This window comes from Hemiscyllium ocellatum, chromosome 25 (assembly GCF_020745735.1).
Source record: "Hemiscyllium ocellatum isolate sHemOce1 chromosome 25, sHemOce1.pat.X.cur, whole genome shotgun sequence".
NCBI lineage: Eukaryota > Metazoa > Chordata > Chondrichthyes > Orectolobiformes > Hemiscylliidae > Hemiscyllium > Hemiscyllium ocellatum.
The window spans coordinates 46,299,884-46,322,485 of NC_083425.1; the positions used below are offsets into that span (position 1 = coordinate 46,299,884).

A 22,602-nucleotide genomic window follows, 5' to 3' on the forward strand; every position below is an offset into this window, starting at 1 on the left:
ATGTATCGTCTCTGGCTCCTGATTATTTTGTAATTATGCCTGACTAATCACTGTAATTGCATTTATTGCAATCATACATTAAACTACATCTTATTGTGTAAGACTAAGTACCTCTTCTCATTAAGATGTAAGTATGGTTCACCCTCTACAATATACAGCTGATTAGACTGACCCTTTTGAGACTCAACCTGATCCCACGTCACTGGGAAGCAAAGCAGACTTGGGCCTGGTTAGAATTGGAGACCCCTTGGAAATACAGGCTTGATAGACTTTTGATAGGTCTGTTATGACGCAGTGGCCCTCAACCAGGCGGCTCCAGAAGTGTGTAATAACAACATCTTTGAACCGGTTGCTGAGAAGATATCTGGAAAGGAGGATTTGTGGATGGGGTGATGCAATGACAGTTGTTACCTTTTCTATTAAATGCAATCAAACTAATTCTGTGTTTCTCTGGTTCCTCTGAAGACCACCCTACAGTATAAATAAAGAGTGTGCTCTCACTGGATCCATGCGTCAACATGGTGGCTTAGTGGTTGGCACTGCTGCCTCACAGTGCCAGGGACACTGGTTTGATTCCACCCTCGGGCGACTATCTGTGTGGAGTTTGCACATTCACCCCGTGTCTCCATGATTTCCTCTGGTTTCCTCCCACAGTCCAAGGATGTACAGTTAGGTGGACTGGTCATGCTAAATTGCCCATAGTGTCCAGGGATGTGCACACGTTAGGTGGATTAGCCAGGGGTTACAGGGACAGGGTAGCGGGGAGGATCGGTGTGGAATTGATAGGCCAAATGGTCTGCTTCCAGCTGTATTCTATGGCAGGATTCTATGGCGCAAGATTCCCTGAAAAGTTCTGTTGTTTGGCCCATGGTCTTAGTGAAAAGAGGTTTTGCATTAAGGTTCACTGCCAGTTTTGTGAATAACACCAGGCAACAGAGGAGAGTGACGCACAATAATCCCTGGAAACGGCGCTCTAAGCTGTGGTTACAGTTTTGGCTTTTGTCAGAATGAGTGTGGGAAGCTGGGAATTTTAAACATCTGTATTCACAAAGCAACATCCCAATTTTTAAAGAAGATTATTTTGCTTCCTTTCCTATTTCAATGACTATATATTTTGAGGACAATGTTTCCACTCTTGGTGAAAGTTTGCAGCTGTTGTGAATTACAATCGAAGGCAAAAAAAAATTCCCCTGACGCTGTTTCAGAGAAGAACGTTGCAGTAACTGGACATGGATCAGGCCAATGTAAATAAAACAGTACAGAATGGCCGCTTTTTTTTTGGCCAATATTACACATACTGCATTCGGCGCATGCGTTTGAATGTAATTTAACGCCATCCCTGCATCTGCTTTAATGGGCTGATCTCCTGACATGCAGTCATTAGAGTACAAGTAACAACAGATGGAGAAAGATAAAATCATGGACAAAAATACGCACAAAAATGTGTGGTTGGACTTATCTTTTTTTAAACATGTCAGCAAACTTGTTCTCTCTACAACATCAGCTAATAGTAACTGTTAATAATGATTTCAAGAACTTAAACTCAAACTTCACAGTCACTTGTAACCAAAAGGAACCTGGTTCTTTCAAAATGCCAATCATAGCGAAACTATAGTCTCAAATGGAAATGCTAATGACTTAAAGCAAAAGAGCAGACAAAGGACATTAAGCTTCATATATTCCACCATTTAATTAGATCATTATTTCTGTATCTTAATTCCATCCACTTTGATTTTCATTTTCCTTTATGCCTTTTCCTATAACATTCCCATAATTTTTTATTATTTTGCTTTGACCTAGGCTCAATAGCTTTTTTGGGGAGAAAATTCAAGAATTACCCAATCCCTTCTGTGATAGCACCACTGAACAACTTAGTTTCAGTTTTAAAATTATGTCTTGACTCTTCAGAAATCATTCGACTGTATTCATAAGATCTGATCTTTTAATTATCTTAATCACCTCAATTAAGTCACACTAACCTTTTATACCCAAGGCAATATAAGCCCACACTGTCCAACCTCTCTGACTTAACCCTTCCCATTATCTTCCTAGTGAATCTGAGCTGCATTTTTGTCCATGATTTTATCTTTCTCCATATGTTGTTACTTGTACTCTAACGACTGTCTGCCAGGAGATCGGCCCATTAAATCAGATGCAGGGATGGCATTAAATTAGTCATGTTTCCTGAGGTTCTATAAACGGGAACCTAACCTGAATTTTGTGACTGTAGCTTGTTTCAATCCTTTTTGAATTTCAGCCATTTTGAACAACAGCACTAAAATTGAAATTTTTTTTCAGTATTTTGGGGTTGACCCATTGCCAGCTGATCAGCTTTTTCCATTGGGGACAGGCAGGAGGTTCTGTTCAAACAGCATAGGCAATTCGGGCTAATGAAAAAGCAGAAATCGAAAATCACAATCTCTGGACTCTTACCTGAACCATAAAGACATTTCTGTAAAGTAGAGTCAGAGAGTTAAATATCTGGCTCAGAGGTTTGTGTGGAAGAAATAGTTCTTGATTTATGGAGTAGTTGTGCAAGCAAAGGGAACTTACCATTAAGATGTTCTTCACTTGAAGGGGTATTTTGGTGTGCTGCTCATAACTAGAGAGTGCTTTAAACTAAATCAGGGATCAAGTGAGGGCAGATGGATGAATTAAGAGGAGAGGATGAGGTATTACAGTATGGTAGCCTAAAGGAAATTGTTAATTAAAGTGTGGCAAGAAGGAACAAAGTCTACAAATTGAAGTCTCCACCTGCTAATAAGGTAAGAGGTTGTGAAAACAATGGCTAACATCAATGAAATGGTATTCCATCTGAATGCACACAACCATTCACTGCTGGCAAAAATAGAAGATAACCGGTACGACATCAGTGGAAAGAAAATGGTTGAATCCAATAGAAAATATGGGCACATTGAAAATAAAAGCAGAATTGGCCAGAGTCAACACATGAATCTGTCTTAAGTCCACAGTGAACATTCTCAGACTTTGCCCCAGTGATCTTCTGCTGACAGAGTTTGACCATGAAATCAATCAATATCCCATTACAACTTCATGCTCCCACCTTCACTCTTTACCCTCCCAACTAACTTGGTGCTATCAATGAGAGTTTATGCACCTTGACCCCAGTCAATTATGAATATTATAAAATACTAAGACCCCAGTACAGCACCCCATGTCAGATGCCTCAAGTCATATCCTGTACATTTCAAAGGGTAGCTATGGTTCTATTGTCTTTCAACCCATCTTGTGGACATGTCAATATATGTGTCTTCAAAATGGTTTGGTCTAATTTTTGTTAAGGCACTCAGTGTGTTGATGAGGTTTGCCAGAATGACACCAGGAATGAAGGGCTTTATTTAGTAGAGAAAACCTGGGATTATCCTCCTTGGAATAAAGATTTGAATAAAGTTAGGCAGAGTTTGGATAAATAACGAAATAGTTTCTGCATGTGGGAGGGCTGGTAGCCAGGGGACAGAGGGTTAGGAAAATTGGCAAAAGAGCCTGAGAGTAAGATTAGCAATTTCTTTACACAGCAGGTTGTTGTGACTTGAAGCATTGATGGAATGGGCCGTAGAAGGAAATTCAATCATAGCTTTCAAAGAGAATTGAACATCTGATTAAACGAAAAACCTCCAGAATGATTGGCTAGACAGAAAAATGGGACTAATTGGAAAGCTCTTTCAAAGAGGCACAATGGTCTGACTGGTTGTCTTTTGTGCTTTGAACTTAAATGGCTTTTTGAAGTAAGAAATAGGTTCCTGGAAATCTGCAAAGAAAATAGAAACAGTATGAAATACAGGGTAGCATCTGTAAGACTGACAGACACGTGTTAACGTAGATAATTCTTCAACAGAATCCAAACACAAGTATAAATACAGTGTTACAATACTGAACAACACATTTTTTTTGTTGTCTTTTGAGCATTGCTTTGTATTTCCTAAGGCACTTCACAGTTCACCAAAAAAAAACAATAAATCGAGTTCTCTTGCGTTTCAAATTGCAGAAACCAGAAAAGCTGCTTATTTCAGACCGGCCTCAAACTCTGGGACAGTGAAACCATGGAGTTGCTTATGACCGTGTTTAGGATGGGGTAAGAGACACAACCCCTTCCACACAAGACCACTGAGGCTGGGGCTGTTGTTGAGTTCTCTGTGCTGTTGAGTTCATTGCAACCTCAGCCTAACAGAGACACCGAGTGAGACAGGTTACAGGACACAGTATTACTTGTAACCTTCTCATGTAACGGTGGTGTCCCTACTTTGTAATTCGATATCTAATTTGCCTGAATAGGTTTATTACAGATAATTTGTTCAGCCAAGTCATTGAGCATATTTAAAACAGAGATCCTTGGTCAGTAAGGGTAATGGAAAGAAGGCAGGAGAATGGGGTGAGAGAAACATAACAGCCATGATTAAATGGCTGAGCAGACTTGACGGGCTGAATGACCGAATTCTGCTGCTATATCTTTATGGTCTGGTTGCATGGAGGTGACGTAGCCTTCTGAAGAGGTAGATGTATGTCTCCAGTTGGACCCTTGAATAGGAGCCTAGGATTATAGTTCAGAGTGACTGCTGGGTATCCAGTGTGGTGTTTTTGAGAAATGTTCACCATCTCATCCCTTATTCTTGCTTTCCCTGCCACACTTTATTGCCTTATGAGGTAGAGGAATATCCAAGAGAGTACTCATTGTCACAACTTTCATAACATGGGGTGATCTCTTGATGCTGTGTTCTCTGTTGTGGTTAAAGATGGAGGTCACCTACAATCATGACCTTGGCATAACCAACAGGATCAGATTCTTGTAGGTGTTTGGCTCTTCGACTTTGACCTGGGACCAACAGAGACTCAATGCTGCCTTACATTTGTCTTCTGATTATTGGAGTCTGAGTTGAGTCTCAGGCGCTTCCCCAGAGAACTCTGCCAGCTGATAATACAACAGGGAAATAGGAGACTGGCAGCTCCATGGTGTATTATGTACATGGTTGGCCATGGTACCTTTAGAAGGATATACTAGCCTGAAGGAAGTACAGCATATGTTCATCAGAATGATACCTGGTCTCCATGAGGGTTAAACTATGAGGAAGTCTGCATAAACTACCTTCATATTCTCTGTGTAGTCTGGTAGATAAAGTGGTGATTCAATCAATATTTTCATGGTGGTGAGGGGAAAATGAAAAGGCAAAAACAGATAATTTGTTTCTGTTTGTTAGCACAGAGTCATACAACATGGAAATAGCCTCTTTGGTCCAATTTGTCCATGCCGACCCAATTTCCCAAACTAAACTAGTCCCTTTAACCTACATTTGGCCTGTATCCCTCTAAACCCTTTTCTATTCATGTACTTGCCCAACTGTCTTTTAAATGTTGTACCTGTACCTGGATCTGCCATTTCCTCTGGTAGTTCATTCCACATATGAACCACCCTCTGTATGAAAATGTTGCCCCTTGGGTCCCTTTTAAACCTTTTTTTTCTCTCACCTTAAAAATACACCTGTTAGTTTGAACTCCTCCACCCTAGGGAAAAGATTGCATCTATGCCCCTCATGATTTTATAAACCACTCTTCAACATTCTATGGTCCAGTGCGAAAAGTCCTAGCCTTTTCTTATAGCTCAAACCCTCCAATGCCAGTAATATCCTCATCTGAACCGTCTCCAATTTAACAGTATCCTTCTTATTAGCAGGGTGACCAGTACTGTACAAAATACTCCAAAAGTAACCTCACCAAGGTCTCAAATTTAGGACAATGTTTGAAATGAATGAAATTAGGAAACACTTTACATATGTTAGATTTTTGCAGAAGTTTGGAGCAGTCTTCTACAAGTATTTTTAATTTTAAATCTGAGATTGCTAGCCTTATGACAAAGAACATGGAATAATGGTGAGAAACTTGCATTAGTTTGCAGATCAGCTGTGATTTCTTTGAAAAGTGGAATGTACAGGTCATCTCAGTCTGACCAAGGTGGTGCAACAATGCGTATGGTTGATAACTGTAGACTACTTCAACTTGAGACTTTAAGAGTTCTTTCCAGGTTCTGACCAAGCCAAAAGTTCTCAAAGGATTGCACAGGATTCTGGGAACACTCCAGCAGCCTAAATGTCACAAATCTGGTTAAACTGGGGTGAGGAACGGTGTGCAGTGTGAGTGTAGCAATGCATAATGGAACAAAGTGCGTCCAAAACACACAGAGACCGTATACTGAGTCTGATCATGCCACTGGGCATGTGGAGGTAGGGCGGCATCATTCTCCCTTGTGACAATTATAGAAAAATAAAATAGACAAATTATTTGTAATGTTGAGCCTTGCCCATACTAAATACAGGAAATTTGGAACATATACATGTACACTCTACATCAGATCAGACCCAGACTGTAAAGGGGTTTGAACCCTTTCTGCAGTGTGTTGATCTTGGCAGAGATACTGTTTTGCCGGGTGAAAAAAAAATCAAACAAAAGTCAACAGGCTTCCAGTTACAAGCAAGTAACATGAAACAAAATCAAGTGGATGCCTCAGAAGTATTGCAGAGTCTTCCATGGTTGTGGTTGAATGGAACGTTATTAAATAACTTTAAGAAGCTATCGCACCTAATACATGCAAACAGAAAAGTTGTTTTCTTTTGTGTTCTGATCAGAACATCAACATGTCGTCACTTTATCCTGGTTCAAGCACAAGACTTAAAAATGACATTACTGTAACAATTGCTGTGCACACAAATTGTCATGATTGCATTAATCAATGTGCTCCCAACAAAAATGAGGAACTTAAAAGAGGTTGCTGTCACGTTGCTTCCTTCTGTGTTCAGAGCTGATGATTTAACCCTTTTGTGAGTGGTATAACTTCACTTTGTTTATTGAGAGACATTTCTATCCTTGAGAATTGACAACACATCTGTAGAAATAGTATTTGTTCATCTGATGCATTACCACGTTACTTTTGCAATGAATATTGTCTTTTTTTCCCTTCAATGATTGTTAAAATCATAAAATTCCAGATAGACTGATTATTGTTGCAACAGATTCGACTGACAATAGACCTTTAAAATTACTTAGCCGATGCAGATTTTGTCCAGCAAAGGTTAGCAATCTAGCCTGTCCTGAATGTGTCTGTCAGAGAAAACTGGGGAGAAATCTGCCCAGTGCACAAACAGTGTTCGAGGTCAAACATGTCCCTTTTTCAAGGACACACGCTGCCATACTTCAGGAATTCAAGGCCTCAAAGGCACTTTGGCAGAATGTGTTGAAAGGTGTGTGTAGAAGTGGGGGTGGGGGTGAAGTCTGGGGTAGGGAGTTAGTGGGCTGGAGAAGAGAGATATTGGGTCCAATGACCAGGGGTGTGTCAGGCAGTAGGTGTTGAGTCCATTGAGGTCACATTGAATCAGGCTGAGTGTGGGAGTATTGATTCTGATAGTGACAGGTCAGATTGGTCACTTGCAAAATCCATCAGCACAAACAATCAGGTCGAGTGTTGGTTGGGGAAGGGTGATTCTGGGTCTAGCCAGGCTGAGGGTAAATAGTGGGAAGTAGTTGGTTCGTGGTGAGACTGCAGATTGGGTATTCAAGTAAGTTTTTGTTTCTCCAAGTTTTCTGGGTAACTACTATGCTCAGTTGGGGCCTTAATCTTTGACTTTAAGGGCTTTTTGGAGAGTTCCAGATACAGGAGAACTGCCTGTCAGAAGAGTGAATTTCCTGGGATTCCTTACGATCCTGAAATGCAATTCCAACCTCCAACACCCCAGCGCACTCCTGAACCATGGCGCCTGAACCACTCCTCAATCTTTCCACATACATTCTACGAATATGAGACAAAGCAAGGGTTTGTGAATCCTTCTGAGGGTGCTCATGTGAGAGTTTGAACAAATATTAGCTTCAAGGGGACTCTGTATTGGCTTTAAAGTGGTTGATGTTTGCGTTACATAGCTCTGCCTATCCTACTGATGTCATGTGTAATTTGTTGTGGAGGCAACGGCCGAGTGGCATTACCACTGGATTGTTAATCCACAGACCCAGGTAAAGTTCTGGGCACCTGGTTTCAAATCCTGCCATGGCAGATGGTGGAATTTAAATTCAACGAAAAGCTGGAATTAAGAGTCTAATGATGACTGTGAACCCATCTGGTTCACTAATGTCCTTTTGGGGAAGGTACCTGCCTACCTTACCTGGTTTGGCCTACATGACTCTTAACTGCCCTCTGGGTAATTGGGGAAAAGCAATAAATGTCGGCCTAGCCAGTGATGCCCTCATTCCATGATTTTTTTTAAAAAGAGTATTCTACTCCAGCTTTCAGAGGCAGTTAATGTTCCTGTACTGGCCCACCAAGGTAAACATGCCTGACCAAAGATGATTGTACTTAATGCTATCATTTTACTAACAAGGTGCCCCTTTTATCGATATTCTATGGTAAAGGATCTTCCATCACTGAGCACTAAGTGGGCCCCAGGACAAAGCAAAGGCACACATAATTGGTAGCAGTGAACTAGCTCGACAACCTTTACACAATACCACATCCTGGCAGAGGTGGCAAATGCCACACAGTATCAACAGTGGGATATAATCTGGGAAGACATAACATGGTTTCCGCAATACAAATCTGACCCCACCCCCAAGGACAGAAATTCCAAAAGATCCAGGGGAGACAAAAGCAAAGCAATTGAATTGACTACTTTAAGAGCATTTCTGCTTTGAGAAGATACAATTAATCAGCAATTGAAGTGTGATTACCAAGAGAAAGAGAGAGACAGCAGCAGCTGTGGAAGCAGTAAGAAGGTAACCTCAACATACAAGAAAATATTCAAGTAGAAGAATAAAAGCTTAAGGAACAATTGACTGTGAACATTCTTGTGATACCAATGAGAGCACCGGGAAGAAATGGAAAAAAAAAGTGCCATTCTTTGGAGCAGATTCAAGGTCCGAGATGGATCATCCAGAATATGAGACTGGAAATTCAAGACTTGGTTAGGTAGAACATTGCCTCTAAATTGAACAATAAGCGCAGATGTACTGAAAACTGAGGTTACACATGAAAAGAACTTAATATGGAACAGAATCTCCTTTGGAATAGATAACCAAGATATTTATGGAGGAAATTGGGATCGTAATGATCCGAGATGCACAAGACTTGTTTATGATGATGGATGTTGAATTTAAGCTTGGTACAACTGCAGAGGTCATCATCCTATCACCCCAGTTATCAGAGCTTAAGAAGTAGATAGCACAGTCTACAGCGAGGCGGGGGGGGGGGGGTTTACACAGCATAACTGTCAAAAACATGGAAATTCTACCACTGCACTCCAATATAACACACTCAGTAACACATGGTGATGCTAAATAAAAGTTTTTTTAGGGTATTCTTGTAGCATTTTCAATATAATTATTTGTATAGTGTGCTTGGGTCTCCAATATTTAGTTTGCAAAATCTCAAATTCAAGCAACAAATAACAAGATACTTTGAAAGTCATAATTTGATCAGGCTGATTCAACATGGCTTTGTGAAAGGAAAATCATATTTCACTAACTTACCAGAGTTTTTTTGAGGAAGTAATGAGCGAGGGGAGACTATATATGTGGTGTTATGGATTTGATAAGATGCCACATCAAAGGTTACCGCGCAAGGCGAGAGCACTTGGTGTGGGGTGGTGGTTACAAATTAGCATGGATAAAGGATCCATTAGCTAAAAGAAAGCAGGACAGAGGACAGTGTTTTTTTGAGCTGGCAATCTGTAATGAGAGGAGTGTCCCAGGGATCAGTGCTGGGGTCACAGCTCTTCACACTTCAATTACAGTACTTGGATGAAGGGGCCCAAGCATACAGTAGCAAAATTTGCTAATGATCCCAAGCTAGGTAAGAAAGTAAACCCTCAGGAAGAGGTAAAGAGTCTGTAAAATGGGTATGGGTAAGTTAAATGTATTTGCGATCATAACCACATTAGCCAAGCTGTTATTTCAATGGCAAGGCAGGCTTGAAGGGCCAAATGGCCTCCCTTTGCTCTTAAATCCTAAACCTCTATGTCCTAGCACTATCATTTTGTGGAGATGCAAGTGTTTAAAAGTCCAGCTGTTGTTAACTGCACTCAGTGCAATAAACTTTGCATTTGTACAAGATTAACCTTGCTGGTACTAATCCAGATTGAACAAGGCTCTAACTCTGAGATTTATAATAACAAGCCACTGCAAAATCTTCTGACTTGGATTCTATTTGTTTCCTACAGTTCGATGCATTGAGTCAGACAATACTATTACATCCTTCAGACTCTCTTTTTTTCAGTAGTGAATGAGTGGAAATTTCTACCGATTTTTCTTTAGTTATTCCCATGAATTCCAGTTCCTGAACACCAGATACATCTCTTTCATTTTTCCCTTGCTACTTTCTGAGGTGGAACCTGCCTGATCACAACTTTTATGTGATTTTTGACCCTGAGTTGAGCTTTTGACCACACTTGTCCAGCCCAGCAGCACTCTATTTGCACTCCTGCTTCAGCTGCTCTAGTCCTCCCAATACTCCCCTTCATCTTCCAACATATTTAAACATGAGCTCATCACACTGCTGCTCACATCACACAGTCAAATGTTGTGTTTGCTGATCAACATTGGTTCATACTCAAGGAATATCTCAATATTAAAATTCTTTCTCTTATTTTCAAATCTTCCCTTGGCCATGTTCCACCCTACCACTGTAATTTCTACCACCCCTATGGTCATTCGAAATTTTTATATGCCTCTCAAATTTTGGCTCTTTATTCTAAATACTCCACTGTTAGCAGCATTGACTTTCGCTGCCTCAGCCTTAAGCCATGGGTCTCCTTCTCCAAACCCCTCTCACTCCTTTTAAGACACTATAATGTAACCTACCTCTCCAACCAAGTATCTGTCCTAATTAATCCTTGGGTGTATTGGTGTCACATTTTGCTTGGTAATATTCCTTTGAAATTCCTTGGAAGCAGAAAATCCTGGAGAAACTCTACATTGGTTAAGAGAAACAATTAATATTGAGTCTGGTATGAATCAGGGTTTGGAACTGTAAGATGTTTCAAGACACTGTATGTAGTTGGTATTGAGCAAAATCCAAACCAATACCCAATTTGGAATAGTGCACGTGTACATAATTGTGCTAATGGGCCCAAATGATTAAAACAGAGCTGGTTAATGATTGATGTGGTTCACTGTCATGAACCACCACTCTGAAGTTATGTTATGTTGTTCATATAACTCAACTTTTATGACATGCTATCTGTCATTATAGGTGATGACCTGACACGCTGTGTAGATCTCTACAATCAAACCCAATCCAAATGGTTCGAGGAGATGGTCACAACAACTCTGGTGAGTAATGGGCATAAACATTTCCATGGAGCATTTTCCTTGTTGTGGCAGAGTAGTTGAAATGGCTAGGGATTTGCTCAAAGTGGGAGGAAGCATTCCTTCCCTGTCTCATGAAGACTCTCCACTGAGAAAATGTCCTGTACACTCCCCAAGGTCATCCAAATAAATGTTGGTTTATGTACAGACAATAAGAAACCCAGTTTCAGATAGTAATCTTATTGAGTTGCTAGTAAATCACAAGTGAGGCAAATAATTTTCCATGGTTTTCCCTTCCGACCTGGGGTGATGTTTTTACCATTAACTTGACCTCCTGGTTTTGTTGATGACCATCATTTTCATTTCAGTTCAATGTGTGCGTTTGTGGATGCTACGTGAGGTGACTGATCAGGGTTGGTTCTGCAGACTGATTAGCACTTTCTAGATTTTGAGTATTGGCCACTTAAGTGGTTTAGCAAGGAGCTTATGCCCGTAAGAGAGAAGCTGAGGCAAGGGGGCGGTGGGGATGGGGGTGGGGAGGAAGGAGGAATGAAGACCAAACCAAAGTGCAGGCAGAAGCTACAGTCCTTTTTCCCTCTATTGATGCACCTGAATCTCATAAGCTGAGATGGCACTATTGATTTAGACCTCTTCAAATGTCACTCTGCAGCCAGATTAGTGAAAATCCTGTAATACGAAGCATCTGCTTTCAACCACAGTCCAGGACACTCCCTCATGCAAGACACTCCATATACTTAATGATGAAAGAAGCATTTTAGAAGCACTATTTTTATATATCTAAACACAGCAGCCATTTTGTGAACTGCAAGCTACAAATGTGCCACAAACGACACATGACTAATCAATCTGTTTCTGGCAAGGTTGGTCAAACATGGAACTTCCTCTTTATTAAAAAAAAAGCAATGGCCTTATTTACATTAACCTACTCAAAGCAGCTTGGACCTCAGCATCAGAGTCAATTTGAAAAGTCTCTGATGATGCAGCATTTCTTAAAGGGGAGAGTTGGCCGTACCAAGTCCAAAAGCAGGACTTGAACTCCCAATCAGTTCTGAGGCAGGAGTTCTGCAATTGCGTTAAGCAGGAATGTCAGGTCTGTGATCAGCCAGGCAGATTCATGTTTCCCTGTGGAGCATACCATATATGTTAGTGCAGAATTATCCTCATGATCTTCTGTCACTGAGTTGGGCTTTAATTCACTAAGGTAAACAGATCACATCATTCCTCTGAGATCTTACATTTTCATCAGCTACCCTTATAGATTATTAGGAATTGTAAGTTATGGGACCTTTGTCTTCTCTGAGACTTTTAGATTACTTTTTTAGATTACTTACAGTGTGGAAACAGGCCCTTCGGCCCAACAAGTCCACACCGACCCGCCGAAGCGCAACCCACCCATATCCCTTACCTAACATTACGGGCAATTTAGCATGGTCAATTCACCTGACCCGCACATCTTTGGACTGTGGGAGGAAACCGGAGCACCCGGAGGAAACCCACGCAGACACGGGGAGAACATGCAAACTCCACACAGTCAGTCGCCTGAGGCGGGAATTGAACCCAGGTCCCTGGCGCTGTGAGGCAGCAGTGCTAACCACTGTGCCACCGTGTCGCTTTATGCTGTGAATACCCAGATAGAGTTGCAGTTCCTGAAACCTGGGTCTTACACAACCAGTAATAGCCTTGCAGTTAACTTTTTTCCCTGATCATCAGCCACAATGCAATACAATGAAGTTAATATGCCACTAAACCTGACATTAAAACTGATTGAGCCCTTCTTCGTTCCTGAAGAAGGGCTCATGCCCGAAACGTCGACTCTTCTGCTCCTTGGATGCTGCCTGACCTGCTGCGCTTTTCCAGCAACACATTTTCAGCATTAAAACTGATTGTCTGGTGGTGTAAAATGACATTTCTTTGAGATATGATGGTAGCTTCCAGCAGCTGACATTGTTTAGGGGACTGGCTGGATCATAGTCTATTTCCATGCTTTATGACTCTGACTCTCGATGGCTTTGCTTAATAGATGACAAAATGATAGGATTATTGGATATCTGTCTCTTTGCAGACTGTTCCACCATTCAGTAAGATTAGTTGTGATCACAGTTCCATTTTTCTATCTGAGGCTTGTACCCCTTGACTCCCTTGTCTATCACAAATCTCTCTAGCTCTGCCTCATATAAAGTCAATGATCCAATCTCTCCCATCTGTGAGAATCTCAATTCCATACACTAATAACCAATAGAGACAAAATTCTCCTCTGTCTAAAGAGGGAGAGCATTTATTCTTAAATAATATCAAATAATTCATAGCAAAAATCTGCTTGGGCACTTAGTTGAGTTTCCATTTCTTTTCAATCCATGGAGTGGCACAGTGGCTCAGTGGTCAGCACTACTATCTCACAATGTCAAGGACTTGGGTTCACTTCCAGCCTTGAGTACCTGTCTGTGTGGAGTTTGCACATTCTGCCAGGGTCTGCATGGGTTTCCTCCCACAGTCAAGATGTGCAGGTTAGGTGGAGTGGCCATGCTAAATTGCCTATGGTGTCCATGGATATTTAGGCTAGGTGGATTAGTCATGGGAAATGCATGGTATAGGGATAGGGTAGGGGCTTGAGTCCTTGTGAATGCTCTTCGGAGGGTCAGTGTAGAGCTGAATGGTCTGCTTCCACACTGCAGGAATTCTATGATTAATTTCTATACTGTCTGTAGTTATCTGTGAATATTGGATACTGAAAGGACATGAAGAGCCTCCTCCCTGGATGGAGTAGCATCATGGTTACATGGTGGTGGAGTATAACCTTCACAGCACATGTAGATTGTAGCCTGTGGGGGTGGGGGGAGCAATAATTATCATGACTTGATGAAAGGGACTGCACTGTAATGAGCAAAGAGCTGAAGATTAACTTCAAATAATGCAAGCGTTATTTCCAAGTCTTTTAACTGTATGTGCTAATTGAACACAAATACTTTAACAAAGAAATCCCTCAACTCTTTTTCTCCACAAATACCAAATGACCCTTCAGTCAATGTGTACTGTGAACTTACACCAGAGCTCTGTTGCACTTTGGATGACAGTTTTCCACTGACTTCCTTTCTTATTCTTGACTCCTTCATTTTGAACCTGTGAGTCATGGTATTTAATCAGATGATGTGTTATTTACTGAGTCACTGTGCAACATCCTTTACTGAATATATTTTCCTGCGAATTCATAAACCTATCAACCTAAAATGCCAACTGATGTTCGAAAGCAGTTTGAGCTCAACAGGATATCTGATTTGAATCAATGAGTGCTACACTGAGAGCTGGTCTGCTGGGGATTGGTCAGCTCAGTTGGCTGGATGCAATATAGAATAATGCCCACAGTATAAATTTAATTTGTGTACTGACTGAGTTTACTATGAAGGACTCTCCTTCTCAACCTCTCCCCTAGCTTGAGACATGATGACCCTCTAGTTAAGCCACGACCAATCACCTCTCTCTCTACTGAACAGCAACCCTATAGTTCTCTGGGACTATTGCAACTTTACCTTGAGCTGACATGGAAGATCCCATGCACTATTCTGAAAAAGAGCAAAGGAGTTCTTAACCAAGAACACTTAATAAGCAGATAATCCCTTTCTTTTAATATAAACTGGTTGCTATGGTTTATATTAGTAACATTTCAAGCTGTTTTACTTCAGCTTTAGATTAGATTAGATTCCTTACAGTGTGGAAACAGGCCCTTTGGCCCAACAAGTCCACACTGAAACTCCAAAGAGTAACCCACCCAGACCCATTCCCCTACTCCCTAAGAATGCACCTATCATTATTGGCAATTAAGAATGGCCTGAAATGCACATCTTGGATTGTGGGAGGAAACTAGAGCAACGGGAGGAAATCCATGCATACACTGGGAGAAATCTGCCCAGTGCACAAATAGTGTTGGAGGTCAAAACATGTCCCTTTTTCAAGGACACTCACTGCCATACTTCAGGAATTCAAGGCCTCAAAGGCACTTTGGCAGAATGTATTGAAAGGTGTGTGTAGAAATGGGGGTAGGGGTGAAGTCTGGGGTAGGGAGTTAGTGGGCTGGAGAAGGGAGATATTGGGTCCAATGACCAGGGGTGTGTCAGGCAGTAGGTGTTGAGTCCAGTGAGGTCAGGTTGAATCAGGCTGAGTGTGGGAGTGTTGATTCTGATAGTGACAGGTCAGATTGGTCACTTGCAAAATCCACCAGCACAAGCAATCCGGTCGAGTGTTGGTTGGGGAAGGGTGATTCTGGGTCAAGCCAGGGTGAGGGTCAATAGTGGGGAGTGGTTGGTTCATGGTGAGACTGCAGATTGGGTATTCAAGCATGTTTTTGTTTCTCTAAATTTTATTCTTGGGTAACTATTAAGCTCAGTTGAGGCTTTGAACTCTCAGACTTTAAGAGCTTTAGTGGAGAGTCCCAGATGCAGGAGAATTGTCTGTCAGTAGATTGAATTTCCTGGGATTCCTCATGATCCTGAAGTGCAATTCCAACCTCCAACATCTCAGCACATTCCTGAACCAAGCCTCAACCATTCCACATAAATTCTACCAGTCTGAGATAAAGCAAGGATTTGTGAATCCTTCTGAGGGTGATCACATGAGAGCTTGAACAAATATTAGCTTCAAGGGGACTTTGTAATGGTTTTAAAGTGGTTGATGTTTGCGTTACATGGCTCTGCCTATCCTACTGATGTCATGTGTAATTTGTTGTGGAGGCAACGGCCGAGTGGCATTACCACTGGATTGTTAATCCACAGACCCAGGTAAAGTTCTGGGCACCTGGTTTCAAATCCTGCCATGGCAGATGGTGGAATTTAAATTCAACGAAAAGCTGGAATTAAGAGTCTAATGATGACCGTGAACCCATCTGGTTCACTAATGTCCTTTTGGGGAAGGTAACTGACTACCTTACCTGGTCTGGCCTAATGTCCGTTAACTGCCCTCTGGGCAATTGGGGAAAAGCAATAAATGCTGGCCTAGCCAGTGATGCCCTCATTCCATGAATGCATTTTTTAAAAAACAGAGGATTCTACTCCAGCTTTCAGAGGCAGTTAATGTTCCTATATTGGCTCACCAAGGTAAACATGCCCTATGAAAGGTGGTTGTACTTAATGCTATCATCTGACTTTCATGATTAGATTCCCTACAGTATGGAAACAGGCCCTTCGGCCCAACATGTCCACACCGAACCTCTGAAGAGTAACCCACCCAGACCCATTCCCCTACGCTATATTTACCCCTGACTAATGCACCTAACACTGTGGGCAATTTCGCCTGGCTAATTCACTTGACCTGCACATCTTTGGACAGTGGGAGGAAACCCACGCAGACACAGGGAGAATGCGCAAACACCACACCGACAGTGCCCGAGGCTTTTGTGGGAACTTACACCAGAAAAAGTTCCCACTCCTCAACCTCTCCCCTAGCTTGAGACATGATGACCCTCCAGTTAAGCCACCATCAATCACCTCTCTCTAATGAGACAGCAATCCAATGGTTCTCTGGGACTATAGCAACTTCATCTTGGGCTGACGTGGAAGATCCCAAGCACTATTCTGAAGAAGAGCAAAGGAGTTCTTAACCAAGAACATTTACTAAGCAGATAATCCCTTTCTTTTACTCTCATGAATTATACAAACTGGTTGCTATGCTCCTTAGATTAGTAATATTTCAAGATGTTTTACTTCAGATTTAGATCAGATTCGCTACATGTGGAAACATGCCATTTGGGCCAACAAGTCCACACCGAACCTCCAAAGAGTAACCCACCCAGGCCCATTCCCCTAATCCCTATGAACGCACCTATCAATTTACCATGGCCAATTCGCCTGAACTGCACATCTTTGGATTGCGAGAGGAAACTGGAGCACGTGGAGGAAACAAACTCACGCAGACACGGGGAGAATGTGCAAGCTCCATGCAGACAGTCGCCCGAGGCTGGAATCCAACCTCGGTCCCTGGCACAGTGCTAACCACTGAGCCACCGTGCCACCCTGGTGAGAATGTTCAGAGAGTGTGCATATCAATATATTAACTGCATTTCTACCTGATCTAATAGTATATTAGTTTTAATTAACCTGTTTGGACATGTAAACCATACATTTGAGGAAGGTGGGTTTTGAATCTGCACCCCTTGCGCCCTGGGGTAGTGACCCCAAAAACCCTTAAAAGTATTTTTTTTACTCAATGTGTTTGCACGTGTTATGACATTCCACTGTGGCTAATGGGACTGCACAACATTGTTCTGCAATTTTACCAACTTACACTGTTCCTTCCAGCTAGGGCTTTCTCCTTCCCACCCATGATTCAGATAGTTGATGATCCAGACTGATTCATAGTCAAAAGCCAAGGATACGAGCTCATGGTTACATTAAATTGAACTGTTTTTTGGCAGTTCCTGTTTTGTCGCATTCAGGAGAGCAGCTAACGGTGTCTTTCACATCTGTTTCCTGTTAGGAAAGTGGTGAACTCAGAAAGCAGGTCCTGCAGTAGCTGGAAAATACTACACCAGTAATAAATTCAACCCGTGTTTACCATTTTTGTGCTGACACACTGTGCTTTGACAAGGGGATGTACTGAAGAAGAGGCCTTTCAGTATCAGTACTGTTCTACCACAGTGTAAAAAGTAGCTCTGTGTCTCCTAGAATCTGCTAGTTATTCTTAGGTATGGGAACAGATTGTCAGCAATTACCTCCCAAAAGCCTGGCACAACTTCACTGAGCTTTGAGGGAAAAAAATTGAAACGACAAATTCACTGTTGCCACAATACAAAGTGTCATGAAATAAGTGTCAGTTTTCAACTGATGCTTCTCTTTTACGAGTGCTATTTGGACATTAATTCGATGTAAGCTAGACATGTTGCGGCTACTTGTTCGGCAGGAGAAAAATGAGAATTGGCTGGTCCTTTTAGTTTATCTGTCAATCTTCAGTCTCCCTAGACTGCAATGGACATTTAACAAGCAACCAGCCTGATCCCATCATGTTCTCCTGTCAAAATGAGCAATTCACCCCATTGTCACTGAGATGTCAGTAAATTGTTGAATGGGATCATCTTGAGCAGTAAAGAAGGCATGGAGACTGGGCCTGTGATTTTCCCACAGCCCTGCATTTACTTGCTCGTTCTTTAGTTGGAAAAGTCTGACAGCCACAACAATGAAATGGGTTTCAGGTCCGTGATCATCACTACCACTCACTCCTCCACATTTGTCTTCGTCCCCCCCCCAAGCACACATACTTACTCTCTCTCTCTCTCTCTCACCACTCTCTGATCACACTCTCTCTCACGAGTTCACACTCTCACACACATAGTGGCACTTTGAGATGAGAGAGACAGGTGGCTCGTGTAGAACATGTAGTGCAGTTGGCACAAATAGACTGTGCTGTAGGGTCTGTGTAATAATCTATTTACTAATTGCTGACAAACTCTGCAATTAAAGTTTTTAATGGGCCTATTATTGTTAGAAGTAGCTACACTTTCTTTTCGCTGGATTATGGTGCAAGTTTCCAAATCCGACAGAATGAAATGTGTAGAATCACAAATTTAACAAAGGGGATTTCAAAGCTTTGTGTCCAACCTGTTACTTAAATGGATGTTAAATCTGATGAAGTCAGAAGCTTGCAAGTATTAAGGCACGTGTGTGGTAAATATCTCTGCTCATTTTTACCTTTGCAGGAGCTCGAGAGGCTGGAGGTTGAAAGGATCGAAATGATTCGGCAGCACCTCTGTCAGTACACACAGCTTCGCCATGAGACCGACATGTTCAACCAAAGTGTAAGAGAAACTTGCTTGTATGGAACCAGTGGTTACTGCTGCCCTTAGTCAATGATTATCTTGGAAACTCAAGATGGGAGTCAAACTGATAGCAAAGTAATTTTAGGATGTGTTAGCAATGTAGCATCATATGAAAATACACCAAGCTGAGTGGTCCACCTGACTAGTTCTTTTAACATCTAATAATGTCCATTGCCAATCTCCTTACATACCTCAACAAGAACTGTAAAGGTATCCGCTTCCACTTGTTGCCTTGTGTGATCTTATGTTAATGCAATCTTTCGAAGAATATCTTGCTCTTAGCACTGCTGCCTCACAGCATCAGGGACCACGCTCGGGCAGCTGTCTGTGTGGACTTTGCACATTCTCCGTATCTGTGTGACGGGGCTTCCTGTGGGTGCTTTCGTTTCCTCCCCCAGTCCAAAAATGCGCGGGATAGGTGGATTGGCCAGGTTAAACTGCCACATAGTGTTCAAGGATATATAGGTTAGGTGTGTTAGCCAGGGTAAATGCAGGGTTGTGGGGATGGAGGAGGAGAGTTGGTCTGGGTGGGATACTCTTTGGAAGGTCGGTGAAGGCTCAATGGGCCAAATGGCCTCTTTCAGCACTGTAGGAATTCAATGTATGTAGGAATTCAATAGACAATAGACAATCGCATTGTTTATGAGAAAGCTATCTAAATTAGTTTTGTCTCACACACCTTACTCTCACTTTTTTTTGTCCATTTTTCAAATTGGCATCCCTCATTGGCTGCTTTGCTGCCATCTTTAATTATCTTGACAGTAATACAGAGTGGCTGGGTGATTAAATAGCTCATTGCTGGTCTGATGCTGGCAAAGCCCAAGCTGTTTCCAATAGCAACACATCCTTTTAATGGTTTGGCAGGAGTCCAAAATATGAGAGTGCATGAAGGAGAACAACAGCCTTTTACAGTGAAAACTCCTCTCTTACTTGTCCACTGGGTGGCTATCTCATCAGTAATGAAGGGTTTTGGGAGAGAAAGCTTCTGTCAGCCCAATTTCTCATTGACATTTGAGCTGCTCAACAGATCAGGCATTAGCCTTCTCTATTAATTACCAAAGGTGCAAGGCTGCTTATATACTCAGCGATGCTTTGAAAAAATGTCAGCAGAACTTGTTTGCCTTTTTAGTGGAGGTCAAGTTCACTGCACTCGGGGACCTCTCCTGTATGCAGTAACAAGTAGTTTAACAGGTTGCTAATCCTTAACTGGATAGTTTTTGTTTTACATGTGTTCAAGCTGTCTGTAGTACTTCAGATTAATCTCTGGAGTCTTTCACGTACACGGATAAACGTTATTGGATCTGTATCTGGGTGTTAATTTTCTGAAACTGCCTTGCCGTTTGACAAGTGATGAGACGTTTTCATGTTCACCCCTTTTCCTAGCTGCCAAACTTGGTTACGTGTAGCAGGTGGTCACTTACATTAGGGCCTCTCACGCCCACAGGCAGGATTCTTCAGTGGACAGCACAATTTAGATGCAGTCGAGAATACTCCTGTATGTCACATTGTAGGTTTGCTGGCTGTGATGGACAGGAGAGCTCATACATGGGATTTACACCTAATTCCCTTTGCTGGAGCATTCTAACCATCTGCCGATTTATGGGTGAGACCATTTCATGACACTGGGAGTTGCATCAGTTCTGGGGTTTAGTCTAACTCTCACTATCAGATTAATGGCACGTTACATCCCTCTCTTGATTTTCATTCCAACGAGAGGAGAATTATAGTCATGGCTGACCTGATTAACCTACTAGCAAGGTACAAATTGCTCCAAGTTTGTGGTGTTGCCTTATCTAGGCCCCTGAATGCAGGCAAAACAAATTACAATCAAAGATTCTCTTTGGCAAATTCCAGGACTTCCTCCTTTTGTATTAATTTTCAGCATCTTTGTTTTTAAATTTGTGATATTGTAGTAATTAAGATTTTTAAAAACCTATTTTAAAATTGTATCCAAGTATTTTCAGGATAATTGTAGACAATTTTTATCTACTCAAATTACAATTTTTTTTGAGAACACACCTTGAGAACATTCTATCGGTAAAGATTCTATGGAAATTGAATCAAGAGAGGAACTGAAGTGAAAAGGGCTATTTTCAATGAGCCATCTTAGAATAGAACAGAGTAGAAATTTATTGTTGTGTACTTTTACGTGGATAATAGTGAAATGTTTTAAATGCCTCCGCACCTACATCGATGACAGAAGTCACACACAATTTTTAAAAACAAAACTTAAGACAAAGTCCATCACAGTTCACTTAATGGCTCTTGAGTTTGGAGAAAATAATTCACAAATTTGTGCTTATCCAAAACGTTACTGTCCAAATTCCAACTTGCACTGTGCCCTTACATCCACTGTACCTGTGGCCACTGATATACACTGACTCGATGACCTTGTCCCTTCCCATCTCTGTAATCTCTAGCAGCTCCATGACCCTTCTAAAACTTGTACATTCCTCCTCATTGGGCCTTTTACTGATATGTAATAGTAGGCCTGTTGGAAGCCATGTTTTCAGGTGATTTGACCTTGTCTGGAATTCCCTTCTGAAACTGCTTCGCCCATCTACCTCTCTCTCTTCCTTTAAAACACTACTGAAAATCTAGCTCTTTGACCTAGTGTTTGGTAATCTGTCCTATTATCGCCTTGTGAAGCATATTTTGTCCAGTAATATACTAGTGAATCATTCTGGATGCCATATAAATGCATGCTACTTTGGAACATTGGCTCAATTCTAGGTTTTCAGGCTGAATGAACTGATGTGCTGGCTACATATGTCACACAGGCAGTTACTGTGGTCAGCAGCACCAATAGTCTAATCGGCGTCTGACAATGTGTAACTCCAGCATATTTCAGTGAGAACTGTTGATGGCAACAATGAGGCTGCTCAGGCAATGCACCCCAACTCCATATTTCGCTTCAATTGCTTGTGCTTTCTTTATTAATGTACATGTGGCCTCGTGAGGTGAGCCCAGCTCTGTGTGTGCTAAAGGTAACTTTGTTGAGGGATTAACACACTGTTCTGTGTTGTACTAGTTTGGACTGCTGGCAGCTTTTTAAGATAAAACAAAGCAGTGAGTAGTTTGCCTTTCAAGTATGTGTGATATTTTGTGAAGCGTGTCCATTTGGGTGGAACGTATTAGAAAGTGAATCACAAGTGCAGTATAGTGCAGCGCAGCGCAGCATTAGCTTGTGAGAGGTTCACTAACACATGTAGGGGAGACAATGGCCTATTGGTATTGTTGCTGGACTGTTAAACCAAAGAAGTATACAAAATTAGGAAGGTGAACTTGCAGCGTGGGTTGGTACTTGGGAGTTCGATGTTGTGGCTATTACGGAGACATGGGTAGAACAGGGACAAGATTGGTTGTTGCAGGTTCCAGGGTTTAAATGTTTTAGTAGGGTCAGAGGTGGGGGTAAAAGAGGGGGAGGTGTGTCATTGCTTGTCAAAGATAGTATTACAGCAATGGAAATGACGATGGATGAAGACTCG

The 22,602-nt window shown here is 41.7% G+C and overlaps 1 protein-coding gene across 1 annotated transcript in view; it reads left to right on the forward strand.

Moving 5' to 3' along the window:
- Positions 1 to 22,602, forward strand: part of LOC132827854 (growth arrest-specific protein 7-like) — a 459,456-nt gene that overhangs the window by 424,740 nt on the left and 12,114 nt on the right. The window contains exons 12-13 of the mRNA XM_060844608.1: positions 11,240 to 11,319; positions 18,995 to 19,093. Coding sequence (XP_060700591.1) covers positions 11,240 to 11,319; positions 18,995 to 19,093 — 179 coding nt within the window. The remainder of the gene's footprint in view (positions 1 to 11,239; positions 11,320 to 18,994; positions 19,094 to 22,602) is intronic.